The sequence below is a fragment of the Theropithecus gelada genome, chromosome 1 (genome assembly GCF_003255815.1).
Source record: "Theropithecus gelada isolate Dixy chromosome 1, Tgel_1.0, whole genome shotgun sequence".
NCBI lineage: Eukaryota > Metazoa > Chordata > Mammalia > Primates > Cercopithecidae > Theropithecus > Theropithecus gelada.
The window spans coordinates 34571912-34589940 of record NC_037668.1 but is presented as its reverse complement, the minus strand read 5'-3'; the positions used below and the strand labels follow the sequence as shown (position 1 = coordinate 34589940).

At 53.5% G+C, this 18029-nt stretch overlaps 1 protein-coding gene across 4 annotated transcripts in view; it reads left to right on the top strand.

The window, feature by feature from the left end:
- NPHP4 (nephrocystin 4) overlaps positions 1–18029 on the top strand; it is a 135151-nt gene that overhangs the window by 104414 nt on the left and 12708 nt on the right. For all 4 annotated transcript variants that reach the window (XM_025361996.1, XM_025362005.1, XM_025361978.1 and 1 more), the window contains 4 exons: positions 4089–4249; positions 7625–7805; positions 13717–13842; positions 16501–16706. In XM_025361996.1, coding sequence (XP_025217781.1) covers positions 4089–4249; positions 7625–7805; positions 13717–13842; positions 16501–16706 — 674 coding nt within the window. The remainder of the gene's footprint in view (positions 1–4088; positions 4250–7624; positions 7806–13716; positions 13843–16500; positions 16707–18029) is intronic.

Genomic DNA, 18029 nt, shown 5'->3' with positions numbered 1-18029 from the left:
TGAACTTCTGACCTCGTGATCCGCCCACCTTGGCCTCCCAAAGTGCTGGGATTGCAGGTGTGAGCCACCACGCCTGGCCCTTAGTGCAGTTTTAATTTTCGTTTATTTTATGATGAGTCAAGTTGAGTATCTTTTGTATTTGTCTTTATCTCCAAACTTTTATTCATATCTTTTCCCATTATTCTATCATGTTTTTAGTCTATTTCGTCTTCTGTTCTGGGGAGCTCTTATTAGGGAGAAGAACCTTTGTGATACAGTAATAATTGCAAATGTGTTTTCCTACTTTTCATTTGTCTTTTTACTTTGCTTATGGTGGGCTTTGCTATATAAAAGGGTTTTTAAAAATGTAGTCGAATGTATCAGTCTTTTCTTGCTTCTGAATTATTGAGTCATAGACAGAAAGGCTTTCTCCTCTCCCGCTTTACAGAGCGATTTAGGCTCATGTTCTTGGACTTGCAGGTTTTATTTATGTTTAGACATAAACACAAAAATAAAAAAAGTGGTAAATTTTTTTTCAGAAATTTTATTTTTTTATTTTTTGTCTCCCATGTCTATCCTGCAGACCCCATGCCTGTTGATAAAAACCTGTCTGTTTTCTGGTGACTTGAGAGCCACCATCATCATGGACCAACATTCTTCATGCATTTGGGGTTATTTCTGTATTTTCTAATTTGTTCCATTAGACTTGGCCCAAATTGTTTCTGTTAAGGGCCAGCTAGTAAATATTTTAGGCTTCCTGGGCCGCTTGTGTTGTCTGTCACATTTTCTTCTTTTTGTTTACAACTCATTAAAAACATAAAAACGATTTCTTATATCTGTGCTGAGCTTGGCCTCGATCTGCGGTTTGCGTCCTCTGCACTAGGCTGTGTCTGTGGGCACTGGGACTGTGCCTTCAGTCAGAGCCTCTTTCATTGCCTGAATTTCTAGCAAGCTGAGCTCTCACCACGTTGATCTTCCTTGCAGGGTTTTCCTGGGTATTCGTGCTTATTTAGTTTTCCATAAGGACTTTTTAGGGATCCTTGTGGGCATTCCATCACATGGGGAGAATTTACACCCAAGAGCTAGGAGATGATGGTCCCGGAGAAGACTGCCTTTCCATCTGTTCATTTCCACTGTGCGTCTTTCTGAAGAGTTTTAAAGTTTATGTCATGTGGGTTTTGCTATTGTTTTGTTTTCTATTTGATTAAATTTTGTGTTTATCTTTACTGTCCTCTCATTTCTCCTTGATTTTTGGTATACTTTACTATTTCCCTATTTTTTTTTTTTTTGAGCTGCTTAATTCATTTATCTTAATTCTTTGTTTGTATGGATATACAGGATTCAAGGCTATGAATTTTCCTGTGATTACTGCCTTATGATTGTTGATACTAATAAGTAGTGTTTTCATTATTACTGTTTCCAGGAAATCTTTTTCGATTGTGTTTGCCCTTTGACAGAAAGTTATTTCTTTGCAAATTTGTTTCTTAAAAAATTTTACCTTTTTTCGTTGTTTTTTTTTCTTTTTTGAGACTGGGTCTTGCTCCGTAGCCCAGGCTGGAGTGCAGTGGCGCGATCTCAGCTCACTGCAACCTCCATCTCCTGTATTCAAGCGATGGGCCTCAGCCTCATGAGTAGCTGGAACTACAGGCATGCACCACTATGCCTAGGCGACTTTTGTGTGTTTTGTAGAGATGGGGTTTCGCCATGTTGCCCAGGCTAGTGTATTAATTTCTAGCTTATTGCATTATGTTCAGAGAATGTTATTTGTATTATTTCTACTTTATGGAGCGTAGTTTTTTGTGGCCTAATATATGGTTAGTTTATATTAATGTTCCAAATACATTTGAAAAGTTGTTTTCTCTGTCACTGGGGTGCTGCGTTAAGATGAATCCCTGCACCCCGCATCCCTGCCACCGTGGGAGTTGGCTACTCTGGTCTTCTAGATTGTTACTCATTCATCATTGCCTGGATCTGCCTTTGAATGGAGAGTGGTTAGTTTCTACCATTACTATGTTTTCTGTTTCCTCAACCCCAGAAGCAGTGAGGATTCTATCCAGGCTGGGGCGCGGTGTTTGTGACGGGGACGCAGGAGGTGGGCTTGGGGAGGACAGCGCCACTGCCCCGGTAGTCTTCTTAGTTTAGTTGGAGGCTGGCTTCCTTTACTTCTGAGTGGGATGGAAATGACATAGGGTGGACTGTGGGGAGCTTAGACCTCAGGGATGGCCACGGAGGAGCCTCTTGTCCCAGCTAGACAGGGAGGGGAAAGGTCTGAGGCTGCGGTGGGGAGAGTTGGGAGGCTGGTCAGAGGAGCCCAGACCAGGATGGCCCCTTGCCTAGCATGCGCCACCCCCTGCCGCCCACTCCAAGAGCTCTCAGCATGCTGTCAGCTCTGGGATCAGTGTCTCTGTCCTTGAGACCCTGAGCTCCTTAAGGGTGGGGCCCTGCTTGTCCAGTTCTCCCAGCACTACCCTGTGCAGGGCCTCCCGCATGGCGGGGGCGCAGTCATTTATTTGCTGAGTGAATGAATTAATGGTGGCATTGAAAGGCCCTGGCAGTACTGGGGTATAGTGGTGATGGAGCAGGGGCCGGCCCAGCAGGACGTTGGAAGGAGCTCCCCGGGAGACAAAACAGAGGGTCCCGTTGGATCAAGTGCCTAGAGCTCTAGGAGGGTCTGTGGCATGGGAGAGGCTGAGGTAGGGTTGCAGCGTACCCAGGGTATCACTGGGGAGTTGGCCTGCAAAGGCGTGGCCAGTATGGAGGGAGGGCTTGGGCAACTCCTTCCTCTGCAGCCCAGGTCAGTGCAGGTTGTGCCCTGAGCTAGGCTTTGGTGCTCATGGGTCTTTGTTCCAGGGCCTGCTGCCCCTGCAAGAAGTGCCACCAGGCTCCCATCTGTGCATGGGTGTGTCCTGATCTCTCACTAGATGCCACAGTCCAGGATAGGTGGGGCCAGGGCAGGGGTGGGGGCCGTGTGGCTGATCATCTCTGAGGTGCCACACTGGGGACATGCCTGCCCTTGGGTGATGTTAATTGCCATCTCCTCCTTGGTCTTCGTCCAGATTCCTTACTTGCCTTTCTGCCCCAAGATGCCCCCGTGAGCTCCTGCTGTGGCCAGTGCCGGGCCTGAGCAGTGGGTCTTTGCTCCACCTCCTTGGGGCCCACCCTGGGCCCTACACTTTTCACTCCCCCTCAGTCCCCTGTCCTGACACATTGTGCTCTCTCCTTGTCCTTTGGTCTTGAGAAATGCGGATGGGATGTGGTCTGTGGTCATCCTGTGGGGCTTGAGGTGGCTGGAGCCTGGGTGGAGAGGACCTGTGGCCAAGTTTCAGCCTGGCTTGGGGCCTGGCACTGGAGGTACTGAGTAAACATTCATTCCTTCCTCTGCTCATTGGGGGCTGTGGGAATGTTGTCGCCATTATTGATAGAAAGAGAGATAATGTTGTTTTGAAATTCTTCCCAGCATTGCTGTTCCTCGAACTTTAACTAAAGATGGTTCCAATGGCATTTTTGTCAATTTAGAATTAATGATAATGCCACTTCAAGAAGATGAAGGCAGGGGCCGCAGTCCAGTTCCCATCTCTTAGCCTGATGACCAGGGCATACCCCACAGGAGGAGCCCGGGATACCCATGGGGCAGGTGCAGTCCTGCTTTAGGGCCAGGAGAGGGGCTGCTGGCTGTCTCACACATTATTTCTAAGCCTGATGTCGGTTTGAGCTCTGCCTGTGTGTGTGAACATGCCAGTTTTGACAGCAGATGTAGACTACATTTTTTCTTAAATTCTGCGTGCCCAGAATAATAAACTCCCCAGCCAGCCTCAAAAGGACATTTGTTCCCATCCATCATAGGCTATTACAAGGACTTGGTGAAACCATAAATCTTATTTTGGGAGGAGCTGATTGTTTCTATGGGAAAGAAATGTAGTTCTTCTGAACATGACTCTTCATTCTGTTAATTTGGATATTTTATGATGTTTTTGATTAATGTGTCTATTAACTGTAGCTATGACAGAAGCAGAAATTAGTAATCATGACCAGAGCCGAAATCTCTTCCAAGTGTAAAGATGATGAATGACTCCAATTACTTTTGGCCTCCTTTGGGGCCTCTTTGACAGGGTCTCCTGGCTTCCAACTGAGGTACATGGTGGGCCCTGGGTTCCTGAAGCCAGGTGAGCGGCGCTGCTTCGCCCACTACCTCGCCGTGCAGACCCTGCAGATCGACGTCTGGGATGGAGACTCCCTGCTGCTCATCGGATCTGCCGCCGTCCAGATGAAGGTAGTGGCTCTCCTGAAGGACAGGCACAGTGGGTGCTGCGTCCCTCACGGGACAAGTCACACTTCCAGCGTCTGTCTGCTTGGAAGGAGTGGGCGCTGTCCTGTGCAGGACTTGGTTGGCCTTCTTTGTTCACTAATTAAAAAATAGTGCTGCATTCTCTGTTTCTTAAAAGGAAAAGATTTTTCACTGTCTGAATTCTATAATGCTAGTTGTTTGCTCAGGAAGCTCTTAAGATCAAACTCAGTTATCTATTTCTCCTGCAAACTGACCTACCAGGCAGTGTCACTTCATCTCCTTCCATGTGGTAAATGTGGTGAGGGCAGGTACATCCGAGGTGGGTTGAGGATGAATGAATGGATACGCGAATGACTGGGGCATGTAGGGTGACCTGATTCCTAAGGTCAGTGACATGTGTCATGCTTTTCTCATTCTAATGAAAATTAGAATCTCTTTTACTAATTGTTGTTTTCCATTCTCCTTGTATACTAAAACCTTAATCCATGGATTCTTTCACTCGTCCTCCCTGGGATTCTTCCCAAGCCTTCTCCATTGTATGAAGGGGACCCCATAGCAACTGTTGGGCCAAGGCCTGGGGCCAGTTTCACACACTTCCATGGTGTCCTGAGACTTCTCCTCTCAGGCCATGGGGCGGAGCTGGGAGAGGATGTGGCATCATTTTTGCAGGCCCTGAGTCTCTGAGATTTCCCCACTTTTCTTGAGTGCCACATAGCTGCTTTCCCCCTGGATTCCTGACATGGCTGAACCCCCGGGGCTTCCTGTCTTATAGCCTCATCCTCTCCAGCAGTTGCTGACCCCTGAGAAGCGCGACTCCTCTGCTGCTTCAGCTGCACTGTGCTCTCGGGGTCTGGGGATGTGGGCGTCTGGGAGTTTTTCCAGCTGCTCTTCTCTGGTCTGCTCTTGGCTCGCTGTGTCTGACCGACTGATCCAGGCTCCATCCCCCTCCCTGTGACTTCTAGAGGAGAGGGATGCCCCCCAGGGTGGTGGGCGGTGCACAGAACGTTCAGGGTGGGGTCTGCAGGTGGCAGGGACTCCGCAGGGCTTGGCTGCTCTTCTCATGCCTCACCCTGGGCCTCTGTTCCTATCAGGGTCATGGCATGGGCCCCGCAGGGTCATTGTGGCCCTTGCTTGTCTGTCTCCCATGCTGGCTTTGATGTCCCCAAGGCAGGACTGGGTGTTGACACCGCAGCATCTCTAGCACAGGCCTCAACCCCAGCAGGCGCTGCATGGTGGAGAGGAGCGAAGGAGGCAGGCGGTGTGGGAGGTAGAGCTGGGCCCCGCTGGGCACGTGTGGGGTGGCAGTGGCTCCCCCGTCATGCCCAGCTGAACCTTGTACCCCCTCTTTGCTGTCCCATATGGAGACGGAAGCCATTTGATCTCTTCCTACACGAAGAGCCCCTTAAACAAGTGCCATCACACTTGTTGACATAGACTTGAATCAATTACATATAAAGCTTCACTTTTCTAAAATAGAATCTTGTAGCTTTAAAACTTAGGTAGAAAACATGAAAACTGAGATGATCAGAGAGAATCCTCTTACTCAGCTCCCGGGAGAGTTAGGATGCTCTGGTTAGCCTTTGGTGGACTTACTTTCCGCAGGCGGGGCCAGCTTTCATCTTGTTTGAGCTTTTCCTGTTGCGGGTCGCTGCGGTGGCTTTTCCTTCTGCTAATCACTGCTGTGGACTTCTTGAAGTTCAATTTTACTCCCATCTTTAGCTGATTTCCTGGGGATACTGGTCGTAACACGTAACACGAGAAGAGTTTCCGCCAGGGACAGACAGCTCCTGTGCTGCCTTCAGTGTGACCCCAGCCCAGCCCTGGGGCAGTTCTGTTTTTATCCTTGTTTCTGGTGGAGAAAACAGAGGCCCAGGATCACGCTGGTGATAATCAGGATGGAGTCTTAGCCTCATTCTGTCTCTGGAGCTTGTGCTCTTTACCATCCTCTTCTCCCCAGTGACACGTTCCCGGAAGTAGAATTCTGACGGCGCCAACATGAGGGCTGCAGGCGTGCAGAGCCAGATGGGGGTTTGGCTCAAAGGCTCAGCCAGGCCTGCACTTCCTGAAGACAGAGGGCACTGCGTCCCATGCCCTTGGCTTCACAGGGTGTCAGCCTTTAAGCCAGTCGCCATTGGCCATTTCGATAATGATTTGGGAGGAAAATGGTGCCTTGTTGCCATTTGCATTTCCTTTGCCTCCTGGAGAGGCCGACATGGTTTCTTATATTTGTTGGCTGTTCTCCAAAGGAGACTTCTCATATCTTCTCAGTCTCCCAGTGACTGAGTTTCCGGAATCATCGATGTCTATGCAGTGATCGTATGCAGTGTAGACGAATGTGGCAAAACGAGCAGGGTCTGTGGCGACCAGAAGCCCCCAGACCCACAAGGGAAGAAGGGTCAGATCTGGTGTCTCACTCCCAGAGACAGGCACTTTTGTTGCTGTAGAAATTGGAGAATTACAAATTCCGGAACCTCATCTGCTCCCACACTGCTGCTTATGTGAGAGGAAGCACCAGAGCAGAGAGGGCACACGGGGAAGAGTGTCCCAGCCACGCCTGGGGTGCAGCTGTGAGGCCGTTGTCATCCCCCACACGCTTCACAGCATTGGTGTTCAGGCAGAGTACTGAGCCGACGAATCTAATCAGCAGAGGAGCCCATGGTCAGGAAAGTCCTGCTGAGGCACTGCTGGGTCTGAGGCTTCCTGCTCCCACCCTGCCCCGAGCAACCTTGGCCTGGCATGCAGATCCAGGCCAAACCCCAGCCCAGGGCTCCCGGCGGGCCCCTCATGCCCCACGGCCCCTCCCTGGGCCCCACAGGCCCCTACCCCAGCCATGCTCCCTGGCCCAGGGAGATGGGGGAGGCATCATACCCTGTACCCTGTGCCCTTGGCTTGCCTGCCTCCCCGGCCTTCTCTGCCTGCCCTGCCCTCTCTGTGCATGGCTTGTCTTCCTCCTGGAGTCTGGTTCAGGTTTCCGTCCTGGATTTCTCGCTGTCCCAGACACGCTTGGCTCAGAGTCCTTTGTGTTGCTTGGCTGCCTTCTTTCCTGCTCTTGGTTCCTGTGGAGGGGAGGGTCCTCCAGGGCAGCTGCCAGACCCACTTATGCCTTCGCAGGGCCCAGTGGTGTTTATTCAGTGGGTAAATCCAGTTATACCTTACTTAAGACTTTGTGAAAAAGACCCCAGTAATAAGGACTCTTGCTTTAAGACGTTGGCCCCTGGCTCGCCGCCCCCTCACCCCCCAGTGTGGTGCAGGGTCTTGTCCTGCTGTGCACACTCCTTCCCGTCCACAGTGGCTTTTCTTGGTGGGTTTCCAATCCTCGGGGCCGGCTCCAGCCTCTGAGCGCGCTTTTCTCCTCTGCAGCATCTCCTCCGCCAAGGCCGGCCAGCTGTGCAGGCCTCCCATGAGCTTGAGGTTGTGGCAACCGAATATGAGCAGGACACCATGGTGGTGAGTGGAGACGTGCTGGGGTTTGGCCGCGTCAAGCCCATCGGTGTCCACTCGGTGGTGAAGGGCCGGCTGCACCTGACCTTGGCCAACGTGGGTAAGAGTCCCCAGCCTTGTACCGTTTCTCTAGTGGCCACCCAACCCCTCTGGTAGAGTGTGGGCTCCCTCGGACAGGGGCCACATCATGGGCTTCACGGGCCCAGGAAGAAACTGGCAGAATTCTCACCAGCTTGGCCATGGATCCTGTGTCCTTGGCTGCTGAGTCTGTCCTGGAACCAGTTGTTTGCATTCTGAATTTCTCATCGGGGTTAGAGGTCATCAGTCATCGGGCTCTCCTGCATTTTGTTGTTTGGTGCCATCCCTGGAGGATCTCCAGGACAGTCCTCAAATACAGTGATCAGGTTCCGGGATAGACTTCCCTGTGTCTCATGATGGAGGACAGACAAGGGAAGTGTTCCTAACTTCCCTGCAGGCCAGGAGGAGGAGAATGGAGAGGTGCACTTCTTCTCGGCCCAGCACCATGACTTGATAGAAAATGGTGCCCCACGATTGCTCGTTAGAGGGACTGAGCAAAGCCCTGGACTTCACTCCATGTCCAGGACTATGGCGGGTGGGACATGTGGGTTGGGTGGCTCAGGAGGGTCCCACCTGAGACGTTCCAGGGGCTTTGACTGAGGCCTCTGCTGGGACAGGGGCTGCTGATGGGACGTCGAGGGACACAAGGCTGGGTGCCTGCCTGTGTGCACCTCAGGGCAGAGGACCAATGTGGGACCCTGTAGGGCCAGCGACAAGCTCACTGAACCTCCCGAGGGTCCTCTGGAACGTTTGGGATTTTTCAAGGCAGAATTGAAAGCACAACAAAACTAAGCTGTGTGGTGTTTCCGAAGCTGTGTCTGTCTGCATGAGATTCAGACTTCTCTGCTATTTTATTAGGGAATTTTCCACTCCTCAGAACCCAGCCTGACTGTAAACCCCAGAGCCCCATGGGCCACATCCACCCGGCTCTGGCAGCACACAGGCTGGGGCGCCGGCGGAGGGCTCGAGTGCACAGCCGTTGAGTCGGCTCGGAGGCTCTGCCTGCCTGTTTATGAATGTAGATCCGAGGTGGCCTGGAAAATAGGCAATATGGACCCAGCAAAACTCAGTGAGGTTCCGAAGAAATGAATGAGCCACATGTGAGCAGCAGGCGTTATTCAAAGGCCCACGCGCAGCTAAGGGAGGCGCAAGGAGCGTTCTGCTCCGAGGCCGCGCCGGTTGTTTTTACGTTTAATTCTCCGGCTCACAAATGTGCAGTGACTCCAGGTTTTAAAATCTTATCTTCAGAAGAAAGATTGCCTCCATTATACGTTATCTCCAATTGTCATTTTCATACTTTGCCTGCAAGAGAGAGATAAGCTCATGGGAAGGGAAGGCTGAGATAGCCAGCCCGGGAGCCTCCAGCGCCCATAGGAGAGGGAGAGGTCTTAACAAAGGACAGATGCCACCCGCAGCACTCTGCGCATCAGTGCAGCGAGCCTGGCTCTCCTCCGTCAATTCCGCATTTTTTGGGGAAAAAAGTGTTATGGCTTTTCTTTCTTCATAAAACTGGCCATTCTGTGGTACAGTAGGCTTCTCTCTACCAGCAGCGTGGGTGCCGGCCGTGGAAGCCTGCAGGGTGACTGAGCGGGATGGAGCCCGAGCCTCGGCCTCAGCCTGGGTTCTGCTCTGGGCCGGCTGCATTCACAGTGCGTGTTCCTGTGTGAGGCCGTGCAGGGAAGCCTGTGCCGTGGCTGGGGACACGGGCGTCTGCCAGCTGGACCCAGGGCCCTGGGACTCTGATGACGGGGAGGGGACTGCCCTCGTGCTTGGTGGCTGCTCCACGCAGGCCTGCTGACTTCCTTGGCAGCCTCTTTCACACTGTCTTTCGGTCAGCTTTTGTCGTCCAGGGACTGCAAGCACCAGATTGCTTTCTTTGATCCCAGTGATCTTAGTTGTGGAGTAGGACAGGGGTTCGGCTGGGAGCTTGGGTGTTACTTGTGTTCTGTGGCCCTTCCTGGGGAGGCCGGCGTCTGGAGAGATGGCCTCACAGGCCAAGCATGTGTGTTCTCATGGGATATCCTAGGAGAACTGGGTGGTGATGGACTCTGACAGACGGCCAGGCTGTGGGGTCACACGGTTGGCGGTGGTGGGCTTTGCTCCAGCTGCAGGGCTGCATCGGGAGCCCTGTATGTTTGCAGGGAATTCCTGCCCCTGTAGCAGATGTGTTGGTGCAGGCGTAACCTGTCTCATGGAAAGGGAAGAAAGCCTGTACTAATCTAACACCCAAGTTGTGCCCTGATGAAATGCAGTGCCTTTGCTGCTTGTCCCCTTCTTGAGTGAGCATGCAAGTGTAAATTCAGCTTACCTGCTTTATTTTCCCATGTGCTCTAAGTATAAATATAGTAAGAGGAAATGCTCGTGAAGCCCAGCAGGGTTCCGTGTCCTGCTGGTCTCACCCGCTGCAGCCATTGTCATCGTTAGGTGTCCTGCGAGCCTGAGCTCTAAGAATGCTGATCGCCTGCCCCGGGAGCTGTCTGGACCCAGCTTGGCCTTGTAACACTTTCCTTGATCTCTTAGTACTTCTCGGGGCGGTGCATAGTTCAGGCTTAAAATCGCCCAGTGCCCTCTCCAGTCAGATGTGGGTGGACCAGAGGCCTTCTCGTCTGCCATTCAGGGAACCACTCACTAGCAGATGAAGGTGGTCGAGAAAGCTGTGGAGCCTTCTGGGCTGCCCCTGGTGTGGGGTGAACCCACCGCAGCCCACAGTGAACAGAGGTGCTGGGAGGCCCCTCCTTCTTGGAGCAGGTCCTCAGGATGTGACAGAGAGCTTGCCAGGACCGCCAGCCCATGAGCTGCTGCCCCTGCCATGAATTCTCGTGGGAAGACACACACATGCAGCAAGAAGCCAGGACAACGCTGAGCTCATGAGTGGGAAACTGAGGCTTTGGGGCCGGTGGCACTTTCTCCCCGTCATGTGGAGGGCAGCGTGGCCCGGAGCGTGGGCATCAGTGGCACTTTCTCCCCACCATGTGGAGGGCAGCGTGGCCCGGAGCGTGGACATCAGTGGCACTTTCTCCCCGTCATGTGGAGGGCAGCGTGGCCCGGAGCGTGGGCATCAGTGGCACTTTCTCCCTGTCATGTGGAGGGCAGCGTGGCCCGGAGCGTGGACATCAGTGGCACTTTCTCCCCGTCATGTGGAGGGCAGCATGGCCTGGAGCGTGAACATCAGTGCCGGTGCCCCCAGCTCTGGCCCTGGCACAGGCAGGCTGGGCTGGTTCAGGCTGCTGTCCTTTCCCCGCCCCAGCCTGCTTGTCTGCCGTTTTCCCACATGAATCTGGGAGGTCTTTGAGGACCCTGATCGTGGCTTCTTTGTGGTGGTTTTTGCCCTTGAACCTGGTGCCGTGGTGCAGAGATTGATGAAAGTGTTGATAAGAAGCCTGAGCGCCCTTCTTATCTGGAGCCCTGTTCTCCTTGGGCTTCAGGAGATACAGCCTATGGGGCATGGACATCTATTCGTGTGAAGGAGGGCTGATCTGGGTTTCTTTCTTGGGGACGGGGATCTTGATCCTGTGACCACGAGTTTTAGGGCCAAAAACGGATTCCTGGCAGGCGAGAGGAGGGTGTTTGGGCAGAGGCTCTGCAGCCTCCACCGGGAGGGGACGGGCTTTAACTTGAGGGGAAGCTGGAGACCCCTGCAAAGCTTGTGGGAGCAGAGGTGGCCATGGCAGGCTAGCACAGGAGGGAGGGTCTAAGAGCAACAGGGAGAAGACCGAAATAGCCCTTGTTCTAGGTGCTTGTTCTCAGGAAGCCGGCTTGGAGTGAGGACTGAGTGGACGCTGTAGGTGCCGGGAGTCGGTTGGTAGCCCAAAGGTGGAAGCACAGTGCAGGGCCTACGGGGGAAGTGGAGGCTGCATCTTTGTGGGGATGTAGCAGGGACCTGGGCCAAGGGGGAGGTCAGCACGGCTGTCCTGCTGCAACGGTGCTGACGTTGGGGTCAAGGAGAAAGAACAGGAGGCAGGGGATGTCAGCTACTGGGACATCGGAAGGAATGAAATTCTCCTGGAAAGAGATGGCTCGGTAAGTGCGCCACTGGCCTTTCTGGTTGCCAGCTGTGGCGTGGGAGGAGGCAGTCAGCCTTCCCATCCTTCTGGTGACGGCTGTGAGCGTGGCCATCAGAACTTGGCCTTGAGAACCGAATTCTCAGCACAGGTGAGCAGACAGCTTGACCCCACGTTTGCTGCCCAGTGAGCTTTCAAGCTGCCTCCAGGGAAGGCGCTGAGCCAGAGAATTCTGCATTTGTGCTCGTGCACAGATGGGAGGAGGTGGCCAACGCGCCAGTGCCTTTGCCACAGTTGCTTTCGGAGCTTCAGTTTTGAAAGAACTTACGAAGACTGAAGCAGGGACAGATGACCAAGAACAGCTCCAGCCTGCAGGAGGTGGCAGAAAGGCCAGCCCAGCTTGGACTGAGATCCAGAGAGAGAACTCAAGATGACCAAAGGAACTTAAGAATTGGGAGAATGTGAGTTCTTTGAGGGCCGCAGGGACTGTTTGCTGCTGTGTCGCCAGCTTTCCATCCATCTGTGAAGTGAAACTCTTCTAGAAGTTTTCTAGAGATTGACTCCAGGCTGTCTGTGATTTCTAAATCTAACCTCTATCCACCACCACATCGGGGCCTTTGCCCTCAACAGCCCTTTTTGGGGGCCGGTCTGCTGTCCCACCAATGTGTTTGGTGTCACCATCTGCGATTCAGTATCTGGCTTTTGGATCCTTTCCAGAATCCAGGTGCTGTTCGCTGGGGTGTGGAGGGGCTGGACTTGGGTAGAGCAGCTCGGAGACCTGCCTGGCTCCCTTGGGAGGACAGGCGCTCCCTTTCCAGCCTCAGCTCAGAACCATTCTAGAGAGACACCTCTGTCAGCTCCGGTTTTGTCACCGGGAGAACCTGGGTTGGATGGAGGATGTGGCACCTCTGCAGGCGCCTGCGCGTGGGCATGCTCCCAGCACTGGGCTTGTCCTTGGAAACAGCAGCTCCTGATGGGCAAGAGAGGAGGGAACCTGACGCAGCAGGTGGATCTGCCAAGGCTGAGGAGGGACCTGGCCAGTGTGGAAGCCCCTCCCTTCCCTGGGGCTGAGGGTGGGCAGAAGCGAAGGGATGCAGAGAGGCAGGCAGCCTGGAGAAGGGGTTCCCGCTTTTAACAGCTCCCAGGAAAATGGTGAGGACATCTCAGGCCCGAGGACACTCAACACTGCCTCGTCGGAATTAAGGAGATTGATGACACAAGCATTTTGCACGCACCCTAGGTGCTTCATTTTGGGACACAGCTTCGTTGGCGGTGCTCTGCCTCACCCCTTGGGGAGGTAAAGGCCACACTGAGCTTGTGGGTCCCATCCTCGCAGGAGAGTGTACCGTGGGCAAGCACGGCTTTCCCTAGGATACTCAGGTTTGCAAGTTCGCAGGGCACCACACCCACCAGCCACAAGACACGCTTGTCCCGAGGCCACACTGCTTGCTCGCCAAAGGCTTCTGTTATGAACACAGCTCTGGTGAAGGCTCCAGTTTGTGGGGACTCTTTCACCCTGGGTGTGTGTGGAGTCAGACATTTGCACGTGTAAATGTACTCTCCTTGAACAATGTGGCCATCAAGAGGCCGAGGTTACAGTTTGTGAGGCAGCCCACCTTGCGACCCAGAGATCCAGAAGTAAGAATCCGTGTGCAGTGAACTGTGAGTGCCACACGCTTTCATTCATCACCAGGAAACAGAGGCTGTTGCTGACATGGCAGAAGAATGAAGACCCAGCAGAAAGTTCACAGCAGAACGAGCTCTCACCTGTCTCTCAATTGCAAAACATTGAAAACAGAGGCGGTGGGGCCTTAGCATGCCAGGGTGTAGATGGGCCATTTGAAAGCCAGAACTGCTTATGTGGTGGGTTGATCTGTTTCATCAGATTCTCATTTGGGGTTAGTGGCTTATGTTGGGATGTTTTTCATTTAGGTCACCTGTGTGAACAGAAAGTGAGAGGTTGTAGCACATTGCCACCAACCAGATCTCGGGTCATCTCAAATGATGGAGCCAGCCGCTTCTCTGGAGGCAGCCTCCTTACAAGTGGAAGCTCAAGGCGTGAGTTGACACTGTTGGGCCCATGTGCGGGTGGGTCATGAGTGGTGGCTGAGAGGTGGAAGACTGTGTGTATGTGTGTTTGTGTGTGTGTGCATGTGCACCATCCGTGGTGCTGACAATGCCCCTCTGCATCTAGGATGGCATTGTGCTGTCCATGTGCAGGTGGGTCGTGAGTGGCATGTGAGAGGTGGAAGGCTGCATCTGTGTGTGTGTGTGTGTATGCGCACGTGCGCGTGCCTGTGCATGTGCACCATTCATGATGCTCTTAACGCCCCTCTGCGTCTAGGGCAGGACTGTGCTGCCCATGTGCAGCTTGGTGCCCTGGCTGGATGCCCCTGTGGACCTGCAGGCCCCACCGAGCCACCACATTGATCACACCCTGGTGCTCTAGGCTGGGCTCTGCAGGTGACTGTGCTGTTTGAAGTGGGAACCCTGCCAGGGGCATTTGTGTCTGGTTGGCTGCTCATCTGCAAGGGAAGAAGAAATGGAGAGAAGGTCAGGATGAACATAGACTGATTTTCAAAACAAGCTGAGGTCCCCCATGTTGTGAACAGAAGAGAGAAGCCAATTATGGAGCTTGGGAGAGACAGACCTCGTTTTGAGAGAAAGACCTGGGTTAGGTGAAAATGTGTTTCACAGCAGGGAGGCTCTGAAGTTTTTCTCTCCCCTTAAAATTTAAGGCCTCACAGACTTGAATATAAAGTACTTATCATTTGAATTACAAGTAGGAAGTGCTCTTTAAGGAGCATTTTTTCCAGAGGTTGCAGATCATTTTGTGTGAATTCAAAGCTGCCGTGCGCTTTTGTGTGTTGCTGGGCCTTGGAACTGTGGCTTGTTAGAGGTGGGAGGGGCCCTTGGATTCCATCCTGCAATGTTCCCAGGAACTCTGGGTAAACTTGTACGTTTTCCCTGGGAGCAGACATGAGGGGCTCAGAGGGATTCATGATCCAGGCAGGGTAGAGTGTTCTGGGCCAGCTTCCTCATTGTAATTTTGAAGAAACTGAGATGAAGAGAGGTCAGGTGACTTGGCCAGTGCCGTGGCTAAGGAGTGAACTTGGCTTAGAATCTGGATTCTCTGCCCTGGGGTCAGTGCCCTTCATCCTCAGCTGGTCCTGCAGACCACCTAGAGTATGATGGAGAAGCAGCTCCATAGAGAGAAGTCCCTGAGCTCTAGGAGCCAGGCTGAGGTTATTGATAAAACCCTGCCTCCAGGAGCAGCAGGTCAAGGGCTCAGCTGTCAGGGAGCAGGAACCCAGGACTCGCTGAGACAATCAGAGGCCCTGAGGTCAGTGATCTTCCAGACCGTGTTTTGCTCAGAACTGGCATAGGAGGTGTCCCTTAAAAGCACATGTCTCACCCATGGAGCAAGGTTCTGCAATTAGCAAGTTGCACGAAGTTTTAAGAAGTTTCTTAGTGCTTCATGCCTCACCCCAAGTGCAGTCTCATGGTCACTCTGTAACTTCATTTCTTGTTTCACTGGGACCATGAGAGGTATTTGTTGGGGTGATGCAATGTGAAGACTTGAGCTCATGATAAACCCCCACCTGCCCAGGCCCCAGGTCCCTCACTCACGGCTGTGGCTGCAGGTAGCTCAGACCAAGCCTGTGCCTGAGAGCCACTCGGGGCATCTGCAAAGCAGTTTACCGCCTTTAAAATTGGATGGTGGTGAGGGACCTGACAGTGGCACCTGTTTCCTTGTGAGGAGTCGGGGGTCACATTGCTGCCCACCGTGTGGAGGCTTCTGCAGGGGGAGCCAACGCCCCATACAAGTGGAACCAGGCGGGGAGAGCTCAGGCTGGCGTTGGTTTCCTGTGGGAAGTTTCTACTGGTGCCAGAGAGTGAGGAAGGACCCAGGCCCTAAGCTGGGGCACCCCTCAGCTGCCCTGCCTGTGCTGGGCTGAGCGATTGTCTGGGAGTCTCATGTGTCAGCCTGTGGCCACATGGTCACCTAGCACAGTCCCGCCTGACACCCTGAGCCCCTGCTCTGTGTCAGAAGGAAGGGCCTGGCCCATCCAGTAGTGGCTGAGCCTTTGCCTGCCAGTGCTTGACCCTGTTCAGCTTCTGTTGGTGTGCTAAATGAGTCATTGTATATCCCTGGTTTGAGTAGGGCCACCCCAAAGGAGACGGGCTATCCTGGGGGCCAGGCAGTCCAGGGGCAGCCGGGGCAGAGTTGAGAGCAGGAACTTGGGGGCCAGGCCTGCTCTGAGCTTCATCCCTCACCACCTACTAGCTGAAGGCGTCCTGCCAAGGGGACAAACCCTTACCCCCATTCCTGATCCGAGGGACTGAGGCCGGCAGCCCTGGGTGAAGGCATTAGTGGGCCCTTTAAGATCCCGAGAGCGTGGGCTTCTAGAACATGGCCTCGTTCCCCTAGAAAACCCCCTGGTGGTGTGTTGATAGCGTTGGATCTAAGGACCAGAGTCAGAATTGCTTTTAATTTGGAGGCTGAGGAAAGGAGGGAATGCTGTGGAAACCAGGGTATAAAGTTATCATCTTTATCTGGACCTCAGAACTCTGCAGATTGGAGCTGCAAAAAGCATGAGCTGCGCTCTTGAGCTCCCTCCCTGCACAGGTGGTCCTGGGAGGCCTGCCCCCACGTCTGCTCCTGGAAGGCAGACACTGCACGTCCACCCGACTCCCCCTCTGACCCTTTCTCAGGAAAACACGTGGTGCAAGCGCAGAAGCTGGCGGACGTGGACAGTGAGCTGGCCGCCATGCTGCTGACCCATGCCCGGCAGGGCATGGGGCCCCGGGACGTTGGCCGTGAGTCGGATGCCACCCGCAGGCGTAAACTGGAGCGGATGAAGTCTGTGCGCCTGCAGGAGGCCGGGGGAGAGTTGGGCCGGCGCGGGACGAGCGTGTTGGTGAGGGTTTGTTCAGCTGTCACTGTCCCGGGGTCTCCACGCAGACCGAGTCACTGTACACATCTCTCCCTGCCTCCCACGTGATTCTCTCTTACCTTCCTCCCAAGTCCTAGGGACAGAATATAAGAAATCGGACTTTTTCAGCCACCAGGGGAAATCTTTAAGTGAGAATTATCTGGAGAGCTTTTACTAAAAGCCATTTCTTGGGCGTCAGCCCTGGAGATTCTGACACTGATTGGTTTGGGCAGGACCGCTGGAGCCTGGGTTTGAAGAAAGCTTTGCCTGTGAGTCTGAGGCTCTCCCAGGTCTGGGGACCAGAGCTGTGAACAGCTGACATATCCTGAGTTATCAGTGTAATCATTCTGGCTAGAAAAATTCCCCTTTTTGGCTGAAAATCTAAATAGAACTATTAATATTTTGCAACTAAGAAATGGGAGGTGAGAATGGTTGTACCTCCTGGGTGCATAGAAGTCAGGAACCACAGGGGCCTCGAGAAAGGTCTCCTGAGACTCCCCTTTGCATGCAGGCAGGCCGGGGTCTGAACAGAGGTGTCCCTTCTCCTGACAGTAAACTCAGCAGGGCCGTCACTCAGCCTCCCCGCCAGTGAGGCCTTGGTGCTCAAAGGTGGATGCAGATGCCTTGGTCCCTACCTAGGCTCAGTTCAGTCTTATGGGGTGAGGAACAGGCATGGTGAGAGGACACGGGGTGGGGAGGCCTGGCCTGAGCCTGCAGGACTGGTGGGCTCAGTGGTCAGGGAGGAGGGAGGGACTAGAGGGAGGCCAGGGGTAGGGCCAGGGCATGGCTGGGGCCTCCTCCCAGGCCTCAGAACACCCACCCCACCTCCCTCTCTCCCTTCCTCCCTCCTTCCCAGCTGGCAGGGCTTGAAGCTGTGGCCTCTGGAGGCCCCCAGCCTGGATAACCTTAGCTCTGTCAGCATGAGCTTGGAAGTGAGGAGCCACTCTCAGCCCTAGCCCTGTTTCTCATCCTAACTCATGTCTGGTCCCATTGTCCAGCACAGCCTGTCAGAGGTTCAACTCCTGAAAAGCTCTGATGATAAATTCTGATGGAGGCCCCAAGTGTGAAAGGCCCAGCTCCAATCCCCCTGGCAAAGGAAAAGCCAAAGCTTTGGATGTTAGAAAGTGAATGTCCAAAGTCATTTGAGTCAGAAATCAAATTTTGTCCTCACCTTTTGAGTTAAATCCTGAAAGCATTCAAATCAGTCCATCTCTCTGACGCCTCAGCCTCCTCTGTTAGACAGAAGGTTCCCAGCGCCCGGCCGCAGCGGCTTCTTGGAGTAACTTAGGCTGGCTGACTCCCCGGCAT